The following is a 21072-nucleotide window of genomic DNA, read 5'->3' as shown; positions in this document are numbered from 1 at the left end:
TCAGCTTCTTCCTCTACAGAACTTAAGGACAGTCAACCAACTTTTTGTGACCCTCAACTTGTTTATATATCTCACTCGCTCTCAGGCAGTCTAAAGCCCCTTGAGCCCCCTGCCATGGTGTGGAATATCATTCCTTAATGAGACAATCACAGCATGTGCTTAATAGAAAACAATAGGCAGTAGTAGAAGGTGAGGAGTAATGTAAAAAGAAAAAAAGTTTCGGCTATTTTTAGACAACAAATAATACCTGGCAACTTGGAAAGGACACAAAATGCTTAAACAACTTAGACTCCTTGCATGCCCAGGGGGTGCTGCATTGAAATTCCACAGGAATTATGATACAACTGAAAAAACAGGTGACAGGTCAGTGTATCTGACCTGCCTCCACAATCAGATTAAATATCATTTTTAAAAAGGAAGAAAAGGAAACCAATGCAATTGCACGGCAAAAGTTAACGGTAATAGATGAAGATCACGACCCTGATTCCATTTATCACCATCTTTATAACCTAGAGAGACATACTGAAATTGGAAAAAGAATGATAAGTCAACATCTATTAATCCCTGCAGTGTGAATGCAACAGGGCAGTGAATTACAAAAGAAGGAATAACATTTTCTGTGAGACAACAGCATTTTATACATCTTTGGAGGTAACGTACAAACTAAGACTACACCTTTTTCTTTTGCCCAGCATCCGCAGCTGGTTGCATTATTTGATTCATTAAATGATAAAATGGTAAATGGACTTGTAGCACCTTTTTACTCTTGTGACCAGTAGAGGCGCTTTTACATTACATTCACCGAGACATTCATACACTAATGGCAGAGGCTACCAGCCCATTATTTGATCTAAACATCATTCAGACATCAAACAATTTGCAATTTGGGACCAATTTGGTCAATGACTTGCCAAAGGAACCTTTGATGCTGTTCCAGATGGAGGACAACCCATTCTACCTCCGAGCCACTCTACCTATACAGCTTACCCTTAACCAGACATCTGGCTGACTTTTTAAAATCCCAATTATGTGTAACAGCTTGGACTATACCCAGTATCTGACAAGGGAAAGTGAATCTCTTAGCGTAAATCCCCTGCCCTCACAGGGCCAACGATAGGCTAGCAAGGCAAGGCAAGTTTATTTGTATAGCACAATTCAACAACAAGGTAATTCAAAGTGCTTTACATAAAACATTATAAGCACATGGAGAAATAAAAAATAAAAAATGTAAATCAAAAACACATTAAAGGTAATTTAAAACATTAAAAAGATTGAAAACGCATAAAAGGTAATTTTTAAAGCATATAAAATATGGTTACGGTTACAGAAGTAACAGGGCAGTTTCTTAATTTAAAAGAACTGAGAGTTGCAGCAGACCTGCAGTTTTCTGTGAGATTGTTCCAGATATTTGGTGCATACAGGTCTGAATGGTTCGTAGCTGAGCAGAGGATATGAAATGTATTCTATATCTTAAACCATTCAGTGCTTTGTAAACCAACAGAAGTATTTTGAAATCAATTATTTGACAGACGGGAAACCAGTGTAAGATTCTGAGGATTGGATCTGAGGATTGGAGTGATTTTTTCTTAGTGAGGACTCGAGCAGCAGCGTTCTGAATTAACTGCAGCTGTCTGAAGGACTTTTTAGGAAGACAGCATTATCGTTTGAAGTTGGGTGCTGACTTTTGATTGTTCTCCCTTGGCTCCAAAAACAATATTTAAAAAGTTTTTTCTTTGTTTAATTGGAGAAAATTCTGCTACATCCAAAGCGTTGATTTGCTTGATGCATCAACTCAGTGCTTGTATTAGACAATAGTTGCCTGGTGATATAGTTATGTAGATTTGTGTGTTGTCTTCATAGCTGTGGTAACATATTTTGTTGTTTTTCATGATCTGAGCCAATCGAAGAGTGTAGATATTAAACAGAAGAGGCCCCAGAATGGAGCCTTAGGGAACTCCACATGTAATTTTTGCCTGTAGTCCCTGTCTTTCAAGTACTATTCAAACCATGATAATGCTGTGCCAGAAAGTCCCAGAAAGTCAACCACCTTTCCAGGTGGTCTAGTAAAATGTTGGGATCTACTGTGTCGAATGAAGCACTGAGATCCAATAATACTAACACTGAAATTTTGTTGTTGTCCGTGTGTAAGTGGATGTCATTGAAGACCTTAACAGGAGTGGTTTCGGTGCTGAGTAGTGGTCTAATACTTGACTGGAAGACATCAAAACAGCTGTTTATTAACATGAAGTCATTCAGCTGCTTAAAACATTTTTTTCAATGATCTTGCTGAGAAATGGGAGGTTTGATATTGGTCTTTAATTGCTCATTGGTGAAGTGTCTAAATTATTTTTTTTTTAAGAGAGGCTTGATAGCAGCAGTTTTCAGGGCCTGTGGGAAGACGTGTTTACAAAGTATAAAAGATCTGAGGCCATGCAATTTGATACATCTTTGGAAGGGTCTGTTGGGAGAATATCGAGGATGCAGGAGGAGGATTTCAGATGTTGTATAATGTCCTCCAAGGTCCTATGGTTAATCACATGAAAAAGTGCCATGGTATTTAAGTTAATGTTAGGAGGGCACATGGACAGCAAATGTCCTGCACCTGATGTGGAGGCACTGACTGTTTGCCTAATTTTTTTAATTTTGTCATTAAAAAACGAGGCAAATTCATTGCAGGCCCTGGTGGAAAGCAGTTCAGGGGCTACTTACACAGGAGAATTTGTTAGCCTGTTGACAGTAGAAAACAAGGCATGTGCATTATTATTGTTTTTGGCAATTATGTCTGAGAAGAAGTATTGTCTTGCATTTCTCAGTTTCAAGTTGTAGATTTGAAGTCTTTCTTTATAGATGTCACAGTGAACCTAGACATTTGCTTTCCTCAATCTGCATTCAGCTTTCCGAGACTATTTTTTCTATTCTTACTAACAGGGTATTTCTCAATGGAGACTTTTTTTTTTTTTTTTGCCAGAGACCACTTTCACCTTAGTGGGTGCAAAGGCATCGATAATATTTATAATTTTCACATTGGAATTATCAACAAGCTCATTTACTGAGGCCCAGGGGAGGGTTGGTGTGGAGGAGAAAGCCTGAATAAATGTATCACAGGTGTTTTCTTTGGAATTACGTTTTGCAACTTTTCTTTGAACATCACACTGCATAGAGATAGCACTCTCAACGAAAACACAGGAATTATCAGAAAGAGCAACATCAATCACAGCAACCTTAGAAAGGCTCAGACCCTTGGACATGACTGAGTCCAGAGTGTGACCTTTGTTGTGTGTGGACTGGGTTACATACTGAATAAATCCATAGTTATCAATGACGTAATGAAGTTCTTTGGTTCCCTTGTCATGAAGTTTGTCAACATGGATGTTAAAATCACCAACAATAACTACAAAGTCAAAGTTAATACAGATCATAAACAGCCTTTCAGAAAAATTCCTAAAAAAAGGTTGCACAGTATTTGAGAGGCCTGTAGACATTTAGAAACATAACTCGGGAGGAAGAATTAAACTTAAGAGCTACATATGAGTAGCTCTTTTCCAAAACGCTATAAATCCATTTTAATAGTTTTCAGGAAAATTAATTTTTTTACCTAGACCCACACATTTGGTTAATATTCAATTTATCTTGTCAAAATGGTTTATGGCTCAGTCTGAACATGTTGAACGGACGGACAAAACAAAAAACTCTCCCGCTTCAGAGCGCCGCCATGTTGGATCGCATAGAACGCTCACTGAATTCTGATTGGTCGAGAGGACGTATCGCATTTAGGGCTAAAAATAGGCTTGGCGCTGGTCGTGGTTTGGAAAGGAACTGCATCTTGCGGACCATTTTAAACAAGGAAATATAGCGATTTGGCATGAAACATTGATGAAGCAGTGAATAGGTTCTGTATACAGCAAAGTGGCATGACAAACTAATTTTTTAAAAATTTCTTTTTTATCTCGTTTTGGAAAAGAGCTCTTCATATTCAAAGGCGGCAAAGTCTCCATAAGATATCTGCTTGCATTGGAGGGAATCATTAAACAGCAAGATTGTGCTTGATAATGAAATCATTGATTAAAAATGTTAGGGCTTTTATATACCTGGTCATGGGTCCTGTAACACTTGTTCTTAATTATGTGATATGTAAAACACTAGTGGACTCAATCAACACCTGAACACAATCAGAAATCTCATCTAGCCTCTACAAGCTCATCATGTTCAAATAACTCTCTTCCTGGGACGATCCTTCTGCTGATTCAGGTGTTTTGAGGAGAATCTCAGTTTGAAAGGTCAAACTTTTATGGTAATGCCGTGTGTGATCACACACTCTTCATCGCTCATATCTCTCTGTAGCAATATAAAGTAGAGTGGCACAGCTGCAGATTACGGTGCAGCTGCTTAATACAATTCATCACACTTTATCATTTTACCACACGGGTGCAGTTATTGAGTGTGTATGGAGTACATTCAAATATGCTGCGTGCTTGTGCATGCATGATGTGCATCAATGTGTTTCTGTCACAAATTCCACACTGACATTGCAGCTGGACTGTGACTGAACATCTGAACAATGAAAGACTTATAGAGGAGACCAGGTAGAAACAGGGAGCGGATTCATAACAACACCATGAAGGAGAGGGTGTGAAGAGTATGAAGTGGAATGAGGGCTGTTGGGTGTCAGAATGATGCAGGCAGCTGTTTTCAGCAGAACTGCTCTAAAAACTCACTGTATGCTCCCTCGCCAACTCCACATAGTAGACAGATAGTTAGCCATCAGCTTGCATTTGGCATTTAGCTGCTAAAGAGCTTGATATTTTCCTCAGGAGCTGGTGATAATCAAACCACAGCAGTAAAAAATAGTGAATAATGGACATTCATGTGCCAAGTTGCTAAGACACACAACTGCAAATGAATGCTAATGTTTCTCTGTCTACTGGATATACAAATCGGCAACAGGTCTGCCACATGAAGAGTCTATTTTTTTCACTCCAAAGTGCCAGTACACTTTTAAACCATACAGACATGAGTGGAAACACAGAGATACCTACAACATAGATAAATTGCATTCAAATTTCTAAAAGACATCATCATGGTTTGCCAAATGGTTGTGATCTAGGATATGCGTGCAGCCACGAGCCCTGGCCTTAAAGCTATCCTTTTCCAACATTTTTTATGCTGCCTAATTTTCACCTCCCTGTGTTTGTTTTCTTTGCATAAAGTATGCCACATTGCTAAAACAAACTATTTATGGTGAAGAAAAATCGTCAACATCATAAAATGATTAATCATGAATTAATTATGCATTTCCTCAGCACACTTGTTTTTGCTCATTGTATTTAGCTTTGTCAGAATGTGTTAGTGTGATTATGACTTAGGCATCTACATGATTTCCTACCTTGACAAGTATTGCCCAGAGCTGCTGTTGCTCTGCTGTACATCCATACAGTTAGTAGTCCCAGGTATGAGTGCCAGGGCAGGATTCTCTTGGGCTGCACTGCCCACCGCCCGCGCGACCATCTCCAGTGAGTCATGGACGTAGTGATCCAATGAAGGGGACCCCATGACCCCGTGTGCCAGCAGCCCCAGGGGCAACCCATCTGTTCTCAGCTCAGCCACATTCTGGCTATCCCCCAAAACCCAGTGAAACTCTGGGAGTGCCATCCGACTGGCCAGCGTCCACAGACGCCGCACCTCGCGGATCTCACACCCAAATGTCACAACTCCCCTTGTGGACGGAGGTTCTCTCAGGGCCTCCAGCTGCCGCATGAGAGCTTGCTGCTGGTCTGATTTAGAGGAGGAAGTGGACGGAGAAGCAGATGATGATGTGGCAGGGGAGAAGTAAGGCAAAGATGACGAAGATGACGACGCCTCCGCTCCTGATGCTACACCTGATGCCACTACTGAGAGTGATGATGAAGAGGTTGAAGAAGTTGAGGCAGTAGCTGTCAGATTTACAAGAGTGCCCAGGTGGAAACGGGAATTGTTCTGGATTAGGAGGAGGAAGTCGTTAATGTCCCACTCCTGACAGAGCAGAATACTGATGTCCCACCAGCCATTCATCATCAGCAGGGTAGAGAGGAGTTGGGATGGTGGGGACTCCACGGTTCTCATTGCCAGCTGGAAATGGAGAGGATTCTGTGGAGTGATTGTAAAAAGGAAATGGGTGAGTGAGCAAGTGATTTGGGAAAGGGGGAAATGGAGTGGTTGTATGAGGGTATGAAGGATGGAAGAGAAATGAGAAAAAGAGCATGAGGAATGGGATTGGAGAGATGGGATGGAGATGGACAGTTAAACAAATGATTAGAGGGGATAAAAATGTAAAGGAGATGGGGTGATAAACAAGTAGTGATGGGGAGGACAAAGGATTAGTGAGAGTCAGTTGGATTTCATAGAGAGCAGAGATAGGAGAATATCATTAGAGGATGTTTTTTTTTTCGAATGAAGGGTAGATTACAAAAAAGGAAGAAATGAGATAGAGAAAAGGCAAATTATGGCAATGGAAGGAATGGGGTAAGAGGCAATGAGCAACACCAAGGACGAGGGGAGAAGGTTAGAGAGAAGTAAGAAAGATGGGGTACCAGGAAGCAGAAACAGATGTAGTAGAGCAGAGAAGGAAAAAGGGGAAAAAATACAAAAAGCTTATAAATCCAACAGCAGAATTACTTTCTACCTTAGAATTCAATTTGTTTCTTGAGAACAAACACAGTCCACTGGATATAATGGAGTTCAGTCTCCACTTACCTGCTCCCATGAATATCATTATTCACATCATAAGAACTACACTACATCTATTTTTAGGTGTGTTATATTTCTATTTTAAACACTTACAACCTGAAGAAACTCAACAGGACCGTTCACAAGCTGCACTTGGTCAATTCTGTGTGATTTAATTCACACCTATTTTGCAATTCATGAGTTCATCAGTTGATTGATGAGGCCTGGACAGATCAATGAATAAGAGTGGGGCAATGGATGTGGGATTTCCACCTTGACTATGAATAATAAAAGTGGGGTCTCATGATGGCGTCAGATGAAAACCATCCACCATACGACTAAATGCTCAAGTATTGGGCTGTATTAGAGATATGAATTGGTTTAAAAATGAATTAGTCTGAGCGTACCTAATGTTGGAATGCTGAAATAAACAGGATAATGTAGGAGGCTGAGCACTTGCTTCTGGCAGTAATGTTTTAAAATGGCCTTCATCACCTTCAGAAGAGAACATCAACACATCATTTTAAAGGACTGTATAGGGTGAATTACTTGTATAAGCCATATAAACTGTATAAAAAATGGACGTAGCCTCTACGTCGAGGTCAGTTCTCTCAACTTTTCCACCCGTTCCGTCTTTTTTTCTTATTAGATTGTTCATACTTGTAACTGAAGTGACTTATATCTGACATCAATGTGTCTATGGTGTGAACAGATCTCTGCCCTAAAACTCCTCACACATGACCAATAATGTCACACACATGGATATTTCCCTCAGGAGTTTGAAGAGATAAACTATTGGACTTGCAGTCATCAATTGGCCAGAAAAACAGCAAAGTGGCCAACATTATACCTCACTACTAAACTGTAACTGCTTTCTGCGAGGTCGGACATTCATCTTAAAAAATATTGTATGCTGTATGAAGTGGTTGACAGTATAACATACGGACAATTTGTAGGCTATTGGCTACAACAGGCAAGCCCAGAGAATGGGTCCACTGACTCATTATGTTCCGTCAGAGTAGAATCACTGCACTTTATACATACTGTATAGTGCATTGCACCTACAGGATTACAGTAAGCCAGAATATCAGAGCAGATACATTTCAAAGTTGACACAGTCATCCCTGTACTACTGAGCTGCCAGATCTGCTTCAGTGCACCCTGTCAAACTGTACCCAACATACCAGTCACAGAGGCAATCAATCTGCCGTGCACTTGCTGCATGCACATATACACACAAGTAGACCTTTACTTCCCACAGCTCTGTTTAATTGACTTTATAACTTTTCCACAACCTTTGCACTAAAAGTCCAGTAGATTAACTGATTGGTTAATTGTATTCATCCCATTAATCACTCTACCCAATTGGGCTTGCAAATGATCATTTTTCCATATTGCATATACACAGACAGATTTTGCTGCAACAGAAGCACCAAAAGCAATAGTACATGTTTCAGTTTTAGAAGTCCTGCTTCAGGGAAAGAAAGATGGTAATTCAGTCCACAGGGCATCACCCTCTCACCTCCTCTCATCCCCCAGGAGGATTGGAGGATTTATTCTCAGCTGCAGCACTTCTGCACTGTGATCACCATAAATATGTAACCCCCTCTTTGTTCCTCATGTAAATAAACAGAAATTTGCTCGGAAGTGGAGCTGCTGCTTTCGATGCACTGGGAAATCCCAGCTTTGTTGTCACTGTGATCTCTCTCATTGCTTTTCTCTTTTCAGAAATCTGTTTTTTTTTTCTGTGACTGCCACAGCCAAAATATGTATATTTGCTGTGTGTTCTTATGTGGTGAAACTTGCAAGCCTTGCTTTATGGTAAAACTGCAGGGACTGGCAGAATCAGAGGCCAGTAGACAAATCAAATAAACTAGTAATGGCCTGGTATTGATCTTTCCTTGATTGGATGATTCATTGTAGGGAAAGTGTGAAAACAGATTAAAATTGTCTTTTTAATAAGATTACAGAAGTTTTCTTTAATAAACACACAACCACTGTCCCGTCCTTGCAATCATTTAGAAAAAACAGTTGATTTCACGCAAAGCGAAATTTTTGCAAATGTTGTAAAAATGTTCACATCTTACTATTGTTCCTTTCACAGAAACAACTCCCTACGGCCCCAGTCTATAACTCCATATACATACCCATAGCTCTTAGCCTTTCATCCTACTGGCCTTTTTCTGTCACTGTCAGTGTTATTTATGAAGGGACAATGAGAAACTCCACTAACTCTCCCTATAGTCAGCAAAGCCCTATAGTCCATCTGCTATCCCTGGATAGATTAGATAGAGGACATCATTTCTCCAATATCCTAATCAGCATAATCTACAAATGAATTTAACAGCATCTAATAAGCTACCATTCTGCAAAATACAGAAATGTTATTTATATGTTAGCATTAATAATAATAATAATAATAATAATAATAATAATAATAATAACTTTATTTATTTAGCACGTTTAAAAAAAAAGTTTACAAAGTGCTTTGACAGACAATGCAAAGAAAAAGGAAGTGACCCAGAAGACACAAAGCAACATGACATTTGGGTGAACAAAAACAGTAAGGTAAAGGATGCAAACATAGCAGAGAGAAGACAAACAAAAAAAACTACAAACATGACAAATAATAGTGAATGAAATATCAAGAAAAAAGATAAGATTCAACCAGAGTTGATGGACCTTGGTGGAGCCTCGACTTTGGAACGGTCAGAAGGGCCCCACCCGAGGATCTAAGATGTTGAACCAGCTCACATGGGGTTAACATCTCCACTACTGTATGAAGCTTGGAGCAAAACCCAGACATGCTTTGAAAGGGATCAGTTAAATCTTAAAATCAATTTGGAATCAAGCAGGGAGCCAATGGAGTGATGTCAGGATTAGAGTGAGGTAAAGTCGTCTGTTAAAACCAGTGAGAAGCCTACAGAAGCTGCTGCATTCTGAACTTTCTGAATTCAAGAGAGTGATTTTAGTTGATGCCAGAGAGGAGAGAGCTACAGTAGTCCAGTCTAGAGAAAATAAAAGCCTGACTGACTTTTTCCATGTCAGGGTATGACAACATTGGTATGATTCTGGAGATGGTTCTCATTTGAAGGAAGCAGGACTGAACAACTCTGTTGATGTGTGGTTGAAGGTCTGGTCCGAATTGCTACAGTCATATTCAAGATAATATTCTTGCAAAGTGCTATCGATAGCAATGTTACACAGTTCACTCCCTGTGGACTTCTATTATTATCAAAACCTTAAATGTGCACTGTTTGGAATTAACAATTATTATCAATATCTCATTGGGGATAAGTCACTGCAATCTAAATTCACATGAATTGATTTGCTTTATATTGTTTGTTGTATGTATTTAGTGCATTGTGTCCCACACAATTAGATTGTATTTGTAGTGCTAGCTGACCGGGGGGAGACTTTCAGTTAGCTGCAGTTGCAGCTCTAGTTCAGGCACATACTGCAGCATTGAGGTCGGACTTTGAATTTGAATTGATTTAGAAAAGCCCCCTGAGATGCCGCATCTCATTTTGAAGTGGGTCCTATAACACAGATAGTTAAGCATACAACACAGCATACAAGAGAAACAAAAATCACATACACAATACAAATACATCCAGCTCGCTCACCCTCCACATCCCCAATACTCAAATGTAAATAATAATAATTATAAAAATATGTGCAATAATAATTATCATAAATAAATAAATGCAATGATCATGGTTATAATAGTAAAATTAAATTATTAACATTAACCCGATGGATGAGAAATTAAAGATGTCTGTAATTGAACTCAGGTGGAGCTTTATATTTAAATGATCTGTTTCCTGGAAAACTCTGGGAACAAAAAAAGAAGGAATATTGCATGTGTCAGGAAGGATATAAAGAGTGTTTGGAACCAAAAATGTGATGTAAGTAGGAAGGACAATTGAGGTGAACACATTTGAAAATAAACTGAATCCAATGAAATGTCCTTCTTCCAGGCTGCAGGCAATTAAGTGATTCAAAAAATAAATAATGGTGAGTTATGTATGGACAGCATAAAATAAATCTACATAAAGGGTTAAACAGAATATTATGGTAGGTATCAGAGGTGTTGTGATATACAATTCTCAGCATACTCAATGATGGCCACAGCAACTGAGAAATTATTATTTTTTCTGATGTGAAGTCCTTTTTTATAATAAAATCAATATGAGGTTTAAAAGAGAGTTCAGGATCAATCCAGAGACCAATATATTTAAATGAAATGACTTTTTCAACCAACTGACTTTTTAAACCGACTTGTACCACATTACATGATGCAATACTTATTTTGTCTTAAGTCTTTTATTGTTAAACCATATGTGAAACAAGTTGCCATTCTGCTCTAAAGAATTCTGGATTTGTGAAAAAGCAGTATTAGAGGCGTAAATGACAGTATCATCAGCATAGAGATGAACAGTCAACTTAAACATACATGAGGTAGATCATTAATAAAAAATAGAAAGAAATGAGTGGACCCAAAGTGGACCCTTGAGGAATACCCTTTTCCACTATCAAATAGTCAGACAGAAAACTATGGAATGAAACACATTGATGTCTACTGTGAAGGTATGAATTGAACCTGAGAAGAGCATGTTGATTTAGGCCAGTTGAGTGGAGCTTGTCATGAAGGACATAGTGGTCAACCATATCAAAAGCCTTAGAAAGTAAATATAAATTGCACCTGCGAGTTGGCGATTATCAAAGGAGTTGAAATTAGGCAATAATTATTCATATCAGATGGGTCACCAGATTTAAAAAGAGGGATAACTTTGGCAGATTTCCATATGGCAGGAATTGATCAGGTTGACATAGATGAATTAAATAAATCTGAGAGGGGATACATTATTATATGAGCAGCAAGTTTAACACATTTGGCTTCCAAACAGTCAGAATCAGAACTACTATTTTCACTTATTGCATGAAGAGTGTAATAAGACTGGGACAGAGTATATGGCTGGAAAACGTTGGGAACTACAGATAAAAATGTTGAAATTCAAAAAGAACCTGAAGTTAGACCCAGCACAGCGTTTGGCTCCAGCCTGTTGCGACATGATACAGGTGATAAGGAACTCCATCATCAGGCTGCCTTTTTGCCGGCCTGGTCCACGTATTCAGACAGATCGTAGCAAATTGCCAGCCTGATTTAGCCCCCCGATATGCTGGCTTAGACCCTACATATACTGGCGGCTCGATTTCCATGTAAATAGAGTTGATAAAGTTGTGCAACTGACGAACGGGAGTTTTAAAAGCTGTAAAACAGCTCTTCACAGAAACGAGAGACAGCAAGTCATCAGCTGGTCGATCAGATGTTTTGAAAATGACACTGGTGTTATAGGGCTTCTTCCAAACTTCTTCAGACGCATATGTTGTACGTCCTACGCTGTGCTTCATCTCACGCCACATGTTCAATGCCGGCTTTTGGGACAGGAGGAATATTACGCCTCTGTTTCATATAGACAGGATGGAAAATTGCCGCCTTTGCCTGGCTAACAATATGACGGCTTTTCCGTATGACAACACCTTGATATACTCCAAGCATCAATTTCTGCATTATATATTCTGTAAAAAAAGCTTTTCATGTCTGCGAATATCGGAGAAACATTGCCACTAATATGTCTGGGATTAGCCATTTTCCTGTTGCTGCTCCCAGGCTATGGAACACCCCCCTCCCCTTTTTTTTTTCTCTTTTTTTCTTTATTTTAGATCGACATGGTTTTTGTTCCCTCTGAACTTAATTCTAATGTCCTCTTACAGTGTTTTAACCGTTGTTGTTTTTTGACTATTTCTCTGAACTTCCTATTTTATTAATTCGTCTTTGATTTTATCATGTATGTTGTTTTAGGTCTATCTTTATAAAACTTGCCTTCATTGTACAGGTTCACACACACACACACACACACACACACACACACACACACACACACACACACACACACACACACACACACACACACACACACACACACACACACACAGGTTAAGTAAAGTCTTATTTAATGATGGTTTTCTCTGAGTCATTATTGAAAACACTACAAAGGTGGGTCATGTTATGTTACTGCATGCCAAGTAGAAGTATCTGTCAATAACTCATACACTGCATGTCAGTCATAGAGTATGATTGTTTTAATGTGCGGTTGTTGATTTTCATCAGTGCTATTGTTGTACGAATCGATCCAGACTATTGTGGGTTGTGATTCACAGCTCACAAATTAAAGTGCCGATTATGATGGTTGGCATCAACAAATTCTGCTTAGCGGCATTCAATATGACCCAATTATGAGACAGCATTAGTAACTGTGATGAAGTTGTTACAGAGACAATGATGTTACACTTTGTCGACTATGTACACGTCAAACAACTGGCTTCTTTCTGTCCTGCTAAAAACATGTTCAGGCAGCCAATAGTTACACTAATGTAGTTTGTAGTTACACCTGTAAAAATTAATGCAGTCCATTAAAACACCCTTACTACAGCCCTAAAATTTCATCAACAATTATAATGTCTGCAAAAGCTAAACATGATACATTTAATAAAGTTAACATTTCTGTATTGTGACATTTTTTACATCAGATTAGTTGGTACAAATGTATGTTGTCTGAACTGGGTGAATACTTGATACTGATTGGCTGCAGGATGTCGACTGAAACATGTTATTGGATACCTACTCAGTAGTTGTGAAACTATCTGTACACCATTCTAAAGCAGTGCATGAAGTTCTTCAGTGCCTAATCCTCTGAACACCACAGAATGGCAACTGTAAGTCACACTACCCTTCTAAACTTCCTTTGTATCACATAAACTATCATCTCACAACCCAATCGCTATTTAACTTGTTGCTTTAGCCTGCAGCCAACAGTACTGTTACGCAAGTCGCATAATTTGTTTGTGAAAGTCTTAGTATTAATTTGGTGACACTGATATGGCTGGATAGCTACCTTGACTTGTAGTTAAATATACTGTATATATAATATGTGACTTTTAATCTTGCTAGCATAATGTTAGCTTTCTGACACATAGCTAAGCCCAATGGGTTCTATGATCTGAGCAGGCTAGAAATATCTCCAGTTGCCAAATTGTATCTAAGGTTTGTCCTATTTACTGGAGTGGTAAACAAGGTCTCCGTTCCAAGATCCGTATGGAATGGATGTTTCCAAAACCCTGGGTGTTGCCAGGGAAACTGATTTGTGGCTTTTGAGAAACTTTCCATTTTGATTGCAAGACACATTAAAATATAAATGAATGATCTTGTTTTTTATTTATTATGTCAAGTGACCATGGTGTTAGCTGGATAATGCTCTTCCAGCTGTCCATAATTAATGGATGACTAGGAGGCCATTAATTCCTCATAATGGACACCCCAACGGGCATTATCCAAAACATATCTAATGAACCAGCAACGTAATGTATTCCTCATAAACATCTTTAATTTATATTGCACATGTTCCACATATAGTTCTGTACATATATAATATCTGCAACGCATTTTATATATAATGCAAATTGTATATATTTGTAAATAATTGGATTCAGTAGCAACGGATATTTGCATATATGCTTCGAGCTGTCTGGGAAGATTCTGTATTATGTATTGATTTCACAAAAGCTGTTGTGGGACAGCACGGGATAGATTCCCATATTAAAACTAAGTCCTCATATCAGGGACAACAGGTCTTTGCCAGGGAGTTTCCTTAGTCTTATTATATGCTAAAATGTCAACCCTTTGCTGCTTCCAAAGCTTATCACCCCTTTCCCAACCAACTTAGTCCCTTTACTCTGAGGTCACTTTATAATTTGGTCCATAAACCCAATATGCTCAGCTTCATTATTTCGGCACAAGACGCAGTCTCAAGGGTTGCTCACTTTTTAACTGTGAACTTTCTTTAACCTAAATTAGAAACTTCAGTAGCAAGAAAATAAGGCAAAGGTCACAGAATAAATGCTAATGACATCCTCTCAACACATTCAAATTTTTTTTACAATTTGAAAACTCTGTTCTGGAGAAACTGCTGTCATCCTTCAGTTGGGATTTGCAAAACTAGAATGAGGGGAGTTAAGCCATCTCATCAAAAGTCACACACGAGTTCTGCATAATCTGTTTGTTTGCCTGTGGTAGCAAAATAAATGTTTCTGCCTGTTCATACCGCCATCTGACCAACCATTCATCTAGCCATCCAACAATTATTCAACCTTTGTTAGTTTAAATGCTATATCCATACCTGTCTTTTGACTTTTAAGAACCATTTTGGACTTTAAACACCTGCTGACTGCTTACAGCGAAATGCTTCCTTTTGCACAGAGCAGGAAATTAGAGATTACCCTGGAAACACACACACACACACACATATACACATACACATACACACGCACACACACAACTATAGCTCAGTAGGTGGCAAGTGTCCCAGAACCCTTCAGTCTAACTAATGGTTCGGATGTGTGTGTGCTTGTGTGTCTGTGTGTATTTGTGTAGGTGGAAAAAAAAACAGAAAAACAATGATGCTCTTTGCTCTTTACACACACACACTCACTCTCTCACTCACTCACTCACTCACTCACTCACTCACTCACTCACTCACTCACACACGCACACACACGCACACTGTCTCAGCAGGTGTCTTCTCCAGAGAATGGTTATTGATGAACCATTACAGTGAATAATTTAGAGTGTTTATACTTTTAACTAATTTTCTCTCTCTCTCATTTCAGCTGCAAACCCAAGTATTCGGCACAAGAGTCGCTTTTCAGTTAAGGAAACTCCAATCTCACTTTCTGTCTTCTACCAACCAACACAGTTGATTTGCATTAAACATGATGGTGATCGTTCCAAAACCTAACCCAAGTAGTTGTACTTAAACCTAAGATCCATAAGGGAGACAGACCAGAAAATGTTTGATCATTTTGGAACAATTACATGGGTACTTTATGAAGGCATGGATAACATCAAAAATATTTTGTTTGGGTTCTGCGTATGTGGGTTTTGTTGCCTACAAACACCTCAAATCGTGTCACTTGTTTACCACCCAAACCATTTTAAAGATTAATTTGATGGAATTTTAATAATATAGATGGAATGTTGTCTATCAAACATTCTTTTTTTCCACTTGAGGAAATGAGGGGATATACCCCGTTACAGAGACTGTGTCCATGTTGTATGCAGTCTATGGGTTATACACTAGCAACGAAGCAAAGCTAAGAGTTAAATTAAAAAGAAATTGTCATGTCATGTGTCAAAAAAGTCATGCTTACCTTTAAACAATGATTGCTCTACAGACTAGATTATACTTAATGATTGAGTTCCTATGTTTACTTGCCAAGTGGGTTTAGGGTTTAGTAAAAAGAACTGTAAATATAGTGTAGTATGGCCAAAGGTATTGTGAAATCATATGGAGAACGGGTAGGGAAGAACAATTTTGATTTGATTGTAATAGCAGTGAAACACAAAAAATGTTCTGCATAGCTGACTCCCAGTGTTATCCAACTTCCTCACGCTTATGGGTTTGTTATGTACAAACATAACATAAGGCCAGAATCTAGTCAGATATTTGACTTTAGATTAATGGTGCTGCCTCTTGCACTTATGGCATTTTTAAATTTGCTTCCCGAGTCACATCTCAACATAAAGTGATATATCTGAGACAGTTCTGGATGGATTAAGACAGTAGAGTTTATCATTAGCTTGCTGTAAGGAAATTAGTTAAATCAAACTGTAGATGTCAGCACAACTTGAGGTTTGAGTTGCAAGTTATTTCTCTACACTACTGTCTCTCTCTCTCTCTCTCTCTCTCTCTCTCTCTCTCTCTCTCTCTCTCTCTCTCTCTCTCTCTCTCTCTCTCTCTCTCTCTCTCTCTCTCTCTCTCTCTCTCTCTCTCTCTCTCTCTCTCTCCATGATGGTGAACCTCTGCTGTGGAATGCTTAATACCAGCAACGTGTTTGTTTGTGCATATATACCTCAGGGCATGTGCTGCTGGGTGAACATAGCCTTCAATCATTTTTTTTTTTTACTGGAACACTTGCCTATAAAAGGAAAAAGAATGCAGACTCATTTTTTTTCTGAAACGAGATACACTCTGTGCTTATTGGGGATTTCAGCACCATGGACGGGGACTACGCGTGCCACCATGCTCCCCGATTGTGTCCCAGTTTGCAGCGACTGCAGCTTTTCTCAGACTGCTTAATATGAAAATCAAGAACATCAGCTCCCGTCACAAAATTGCGTTTGTACTTGAGCTAAATTTGGACCATTTAATGGTAATACCTAACAAGACAGGCATATAACATGTTATGGCTTCCACGTGAAATAACGCCTAATACACAGTAGTAGAGGAGAAAGACCAACAGCAAGAGAGGAAAGTGTCTCCTCCTCCAGCCTGTGCATGGCACTTTGCCCTCCTAAATCCACGTGAACTATTTTACCCAAGTCTTAAAACTGATATAAATCTACGAGTGTGTAAATTAAACTGTTTTGTGTTCATATTGTGAACCTCACTGACTGTCACATTCAATCCGTGTTTTTCTTTATAAACCGATCTGCTACACATGTACATACACGGCGCTCTGCAGCTGGATGCCGAAGTGCAATCAACAGTTAACAGCAGTTCAGATGTAATTTAGGAATAACTTTCTTTTCTTTTTTTTTTTACCTCACTGTGGCGCGTAAACTCCCTCTGCACAACGCTGACTACTGGCACTTTAAGCGCAAGCGAGACGAACTCCAACTTGACGAACTCGTCCCGGTTCCGTGGAAAGGAGATCATGGCCGAAACCCCCTGCACGACCACGGTGTGACACACGCTCTCCAAGAAGGACAGCGGGTCTTCGCCCTCTGGGCTGCCCGCGGAGGAGGAGGAGGAGAACGCGGGCAGCTCGCCGAGTCCGGACCCAACGGCCATGACAAGCTCCAGGGATAAATTGTATGGCAGCAATCCGGCCCGGTTGACAGCCTCGACCGCGAGCAGAACCGAATCTCGGGGTGCAAACACGCGGTTCTCCCTCGAGGTGTTCTCCTCCCGCTGCCGTGACTGGCCCCTACTTCTGGTGCCTCCCCGCTGGCTATTAACGGCGCCTCTAGTCCTGAGGCTTCCATATCCAGGCGCACCGGCACTTGTTTTAACCTGCTTTTCCAACTCCACCCGAGGCTCTCCGCTCCCTATCAAACCTCGATCGGTTTCCCAGTCCTCAGAACCGCTGCCGGCGGTGGCTGAAAGGAAGCGAGGCTGAACATGCAGAGTCCCGACCCGAACCGTGTGGCCGATCCGTTTCAGCACTTGGCAAGGCTGCGGGTGCGATTGAGCGCACGGCGGAAGAAAGACTAGAGCGCAAAGCAGTAAACATAATGGTGGCGAGACCCCGGTGCCTGCTCGAGCTGCCGGGCCATTCATCATCATCATCATTACCGCCGTCTTCATCATCCGCGCTCGACAGCTGCACCGGATGCCCCGTCCAACAACAGAACGGCGGAACACCGGGGCCGCTCCGTTGTTCCCCCTCCTGGCCCCCTGCGTGTGGCCCTCGTGCGCCGCTAAGACCAGCTGCAGCCCCAACTCCAGCTCCAGCTCGCGGCAAAGTTAAGCGTTTCTCCACGGACACGGACAACAGGCTGCAGAGGCGCGAGACTAGGCACGTGCCGCGCAAAAGCAGAAAGGGATCCCCAAAAGTGCTGTTTTTCATCTCAAAAGATGTTCATCATTCAAGCCTTTTGATTACTGAACAGGTCGTTGAATCAAAACGGTAAGATATCCACATATTCCAGTGGCAGAAAAGAAAAATCCAGAGGAGGAAATGTCGAGGAAAAAAGAGTAATGCGCATCAAACACATTTCAAAACAGTGAAATCCACCACTGGAAACATCTGGTGGCTTTGAAGGAAAATGATCCCATTGTCATCCAGAGCGCAGGAGCCAAGACAACATGACTTCGTCCCGGTCCTTGAGATAAAAAAGATAAATACTTGTTTTCTCTCCCTTTTGTTAAACACACAAGTAGAAGCTTCACAGAACGCGCGCTGCCTGGCTCGAGTCAACCTCTGTGCAGACACTTGTACCGGCGAGACCTCCGGCACGAGAGCGCGGTCTTCTGCGCACGTTCCAATGAGATTCAACCCGTCCTTACTTTACCCCCACCCTATCCCCTTTAACAGTGTCAGGGAGATAGGGCATGAATGAATAAGTTGCATGAGGCTAAATAAACTAATACTCAAATAAAAAAGCGTATAGATAGATAGATAGATAGATATATATATAGATAGATATATATATATATAGATAGATAGATAGATAGATTGATTGATGGGGAGCTTGGATGCATCAGTTAAAACATATTTTACTGGAGCTTTAGCTTTATGTATAGAGCAACAAATCTTCTGTTTCCCGCGGAAAGTAGCAGGTATATAGCTGCTGACTGAATATAATGTAAGGCCACTGTTTTATGGAAGTATAACATCACCTCTGCAGGTCTACTAAAACTTGACACATCATAATGCATTCATCTGTACAGCGACCGTGCAATAAATAACAGAATTTCTGAAGCTGTCAGAGAGGTGTTGATTCAGATTTATGGCCATTTTTCTTTGTTGCATTAATGTGCTAATCACATTATATACATACAAGACCTGAAAGCCTGACAGTGTACTCTAATATAATAACGACTGCACTTTGGCCTGTTCATATGAATGGGTCCAGCACCTGTATTGGATAGTGGATTTACAGTTTTTGAAAACATAATATGATGTCTGTTACTCTGCTGTTCAGCTTATTACAGGGTTTTTGAAACCAGGGTCAATCTCAGATATTAAAGGTGATATTATATTGTAAAAAGTGAAATCCACATGTCTTTTTGATAGTAAAGCAGTCGGAGGTTACATATAAATACTGTGAAAATATTAAAATGATCAATCCACAGAAAAAAAATGCACTTATTCAGAAACTGTGCCTTTAAATGAGCCGTCAGGACTTCTGTGCAGTTGTGATGTCACAACTATACTAGATAGAAAGTGCAGCTACAGTCATTCCCCAGCTGCAGTGACCAGTGCAGAGATGCTGAGAGCCCAGATGCAGCACACTCGGAAATGCTGACCAATCAGAGCAGACTGGGATTATTCGGCAGGGGGGCTTAAAGAGACAGGCGCTAAAACAGTGTCTTTCAGACAGACAGTATGAGAACATTTTTTTGTTTTTTTAAACATTAAAGCATATAAACATGACCTAATAGAAACCCCAAATACAAATATGAACCTGAAAATGAGCATACTATGGGGCCTTTAAACTGTGATTGTGTAAAAATAACATCCTGCAAATTCTAAAATGTCCTCCCTGCTCAATGTTGCTGTTTTAAAGCTCAACATGTCAGTCACCACTGAGCTGGAAGGAAAATATGAGGAAATAATAAGATTTAGGGGAGTAGTATTACCGAAAATGTGGTAAGTTTTAAAAGCAGCACAAGCTCATCTTTCATGCGGAATCTAAATATGTAAAAAAAACGTAGGTGTTATACAGGAGGATTTGTGAGATTTTTTGGTAGATAAGGCCTACATTGTGTGTTTGTGTGCATAAGCATGTGCTCAGCCAATTTAGATAAAACCAGACCCTGCTCTTCATACGATTGTTTTATTTAATCACATCTAAGGACACCCAATTAGATCATTAACAGCTGCTGCTGGAGGGAATGTTTAACCTCATGTTGCTATGGTAACCCACAGGTCAGAGGTCACAGCTGACCCAATCAGCAGCCTCAGTTTAAATAACGACCTAGATTAATAATTGGTTAATGGTTTGATCTAGATTAATGATTGGCTAATGGTCTGTCTTGAAATGAGGTGCACGCCTACCAGGATATTGGAAGATCAATGACCCTGATTGATCTGATTCATCATGACCTCAAATGTAAGGACTGGAAGGAAAATGGAGAGAGACAGACAGGAGAGATTTAGACAGGAGAGGAAGAAGAGGAAGGAAGGGAGGTGGTGACCAGAGGGGGCTGGGGGAGAAGGAGAGAGAGGCAGAGGTGATGGAGAGGGAAAAGGAGCATGGTAGGTAAAAATGGAAATGTGGGGAATGATGGGAGGATAAAAGATGGAGAGTGAGGAAAGGAGAGAGAGAGAAGAGGAGCAAATGTGGAGGTGAAGGGAAGAGGAGAGGGGCAGTAAATGATGTAAGGACAAGGGAAGATGAAAGAGAAGAGCAAGACTGAGGAATGAGAGGAGATACAAGAGGTTGCTTTAGCTGCAACGTCTTTAAAGAATTGAGGGTATAACATTTACAAGAGAGAGATATTGTATTGAAAGAGACGTAATGACAGAGGGAGGACAGAAAAAGGGAAAATTGCAGTGAGCAAAAGATTCAAGGTGAGATTT

At 40.1% G+C, this 21072-nt stretch overlaps 1 protein-coding gene across 1 annotated transcript in view; it reads right to left on the bottom strand.

Moving 5' to 3' along the window:
• grin3a (glutamate receptor, ionotropic, N-methyl-D-aspartate 3A) overlaps positions 1-18134 on the bottom strand; it is a gene marked incomplete at both ends in the record, with an annotated part of 56411 nt that extends 38277 nt beyond the window's left edge. Inside the window, 2 exons of the mRNA XM_083929834.1 lie at positions 5384-6123; positions 17367-18134. Coding sequence (XP_083785960.1) covers positions 5384-6123; positions 17367-18134 — 1508 coding nt within the window. The remainder of the gene's footprint in view (positions 1-5383; positions 6124-17366) is intronic.
• Positions 18135-21072: the final 2938 nt, after the last annotated feature.

This window comes from Echiichthys vipera, assembly GCF_963691815.1.
Source record: "Echiichthys vipera genome assembly, chromosome: 16".
NCBI lineage: Eukaryota > Metazoa > Chordata > Actinopteri > Perciformes > Trachinidae > Echiichthys > Echiichthys vipera.
Note: the sequence above shows the minus strand (reverse complement) of the source record. Positions and strands in the feature narration are given on the sequence as shown.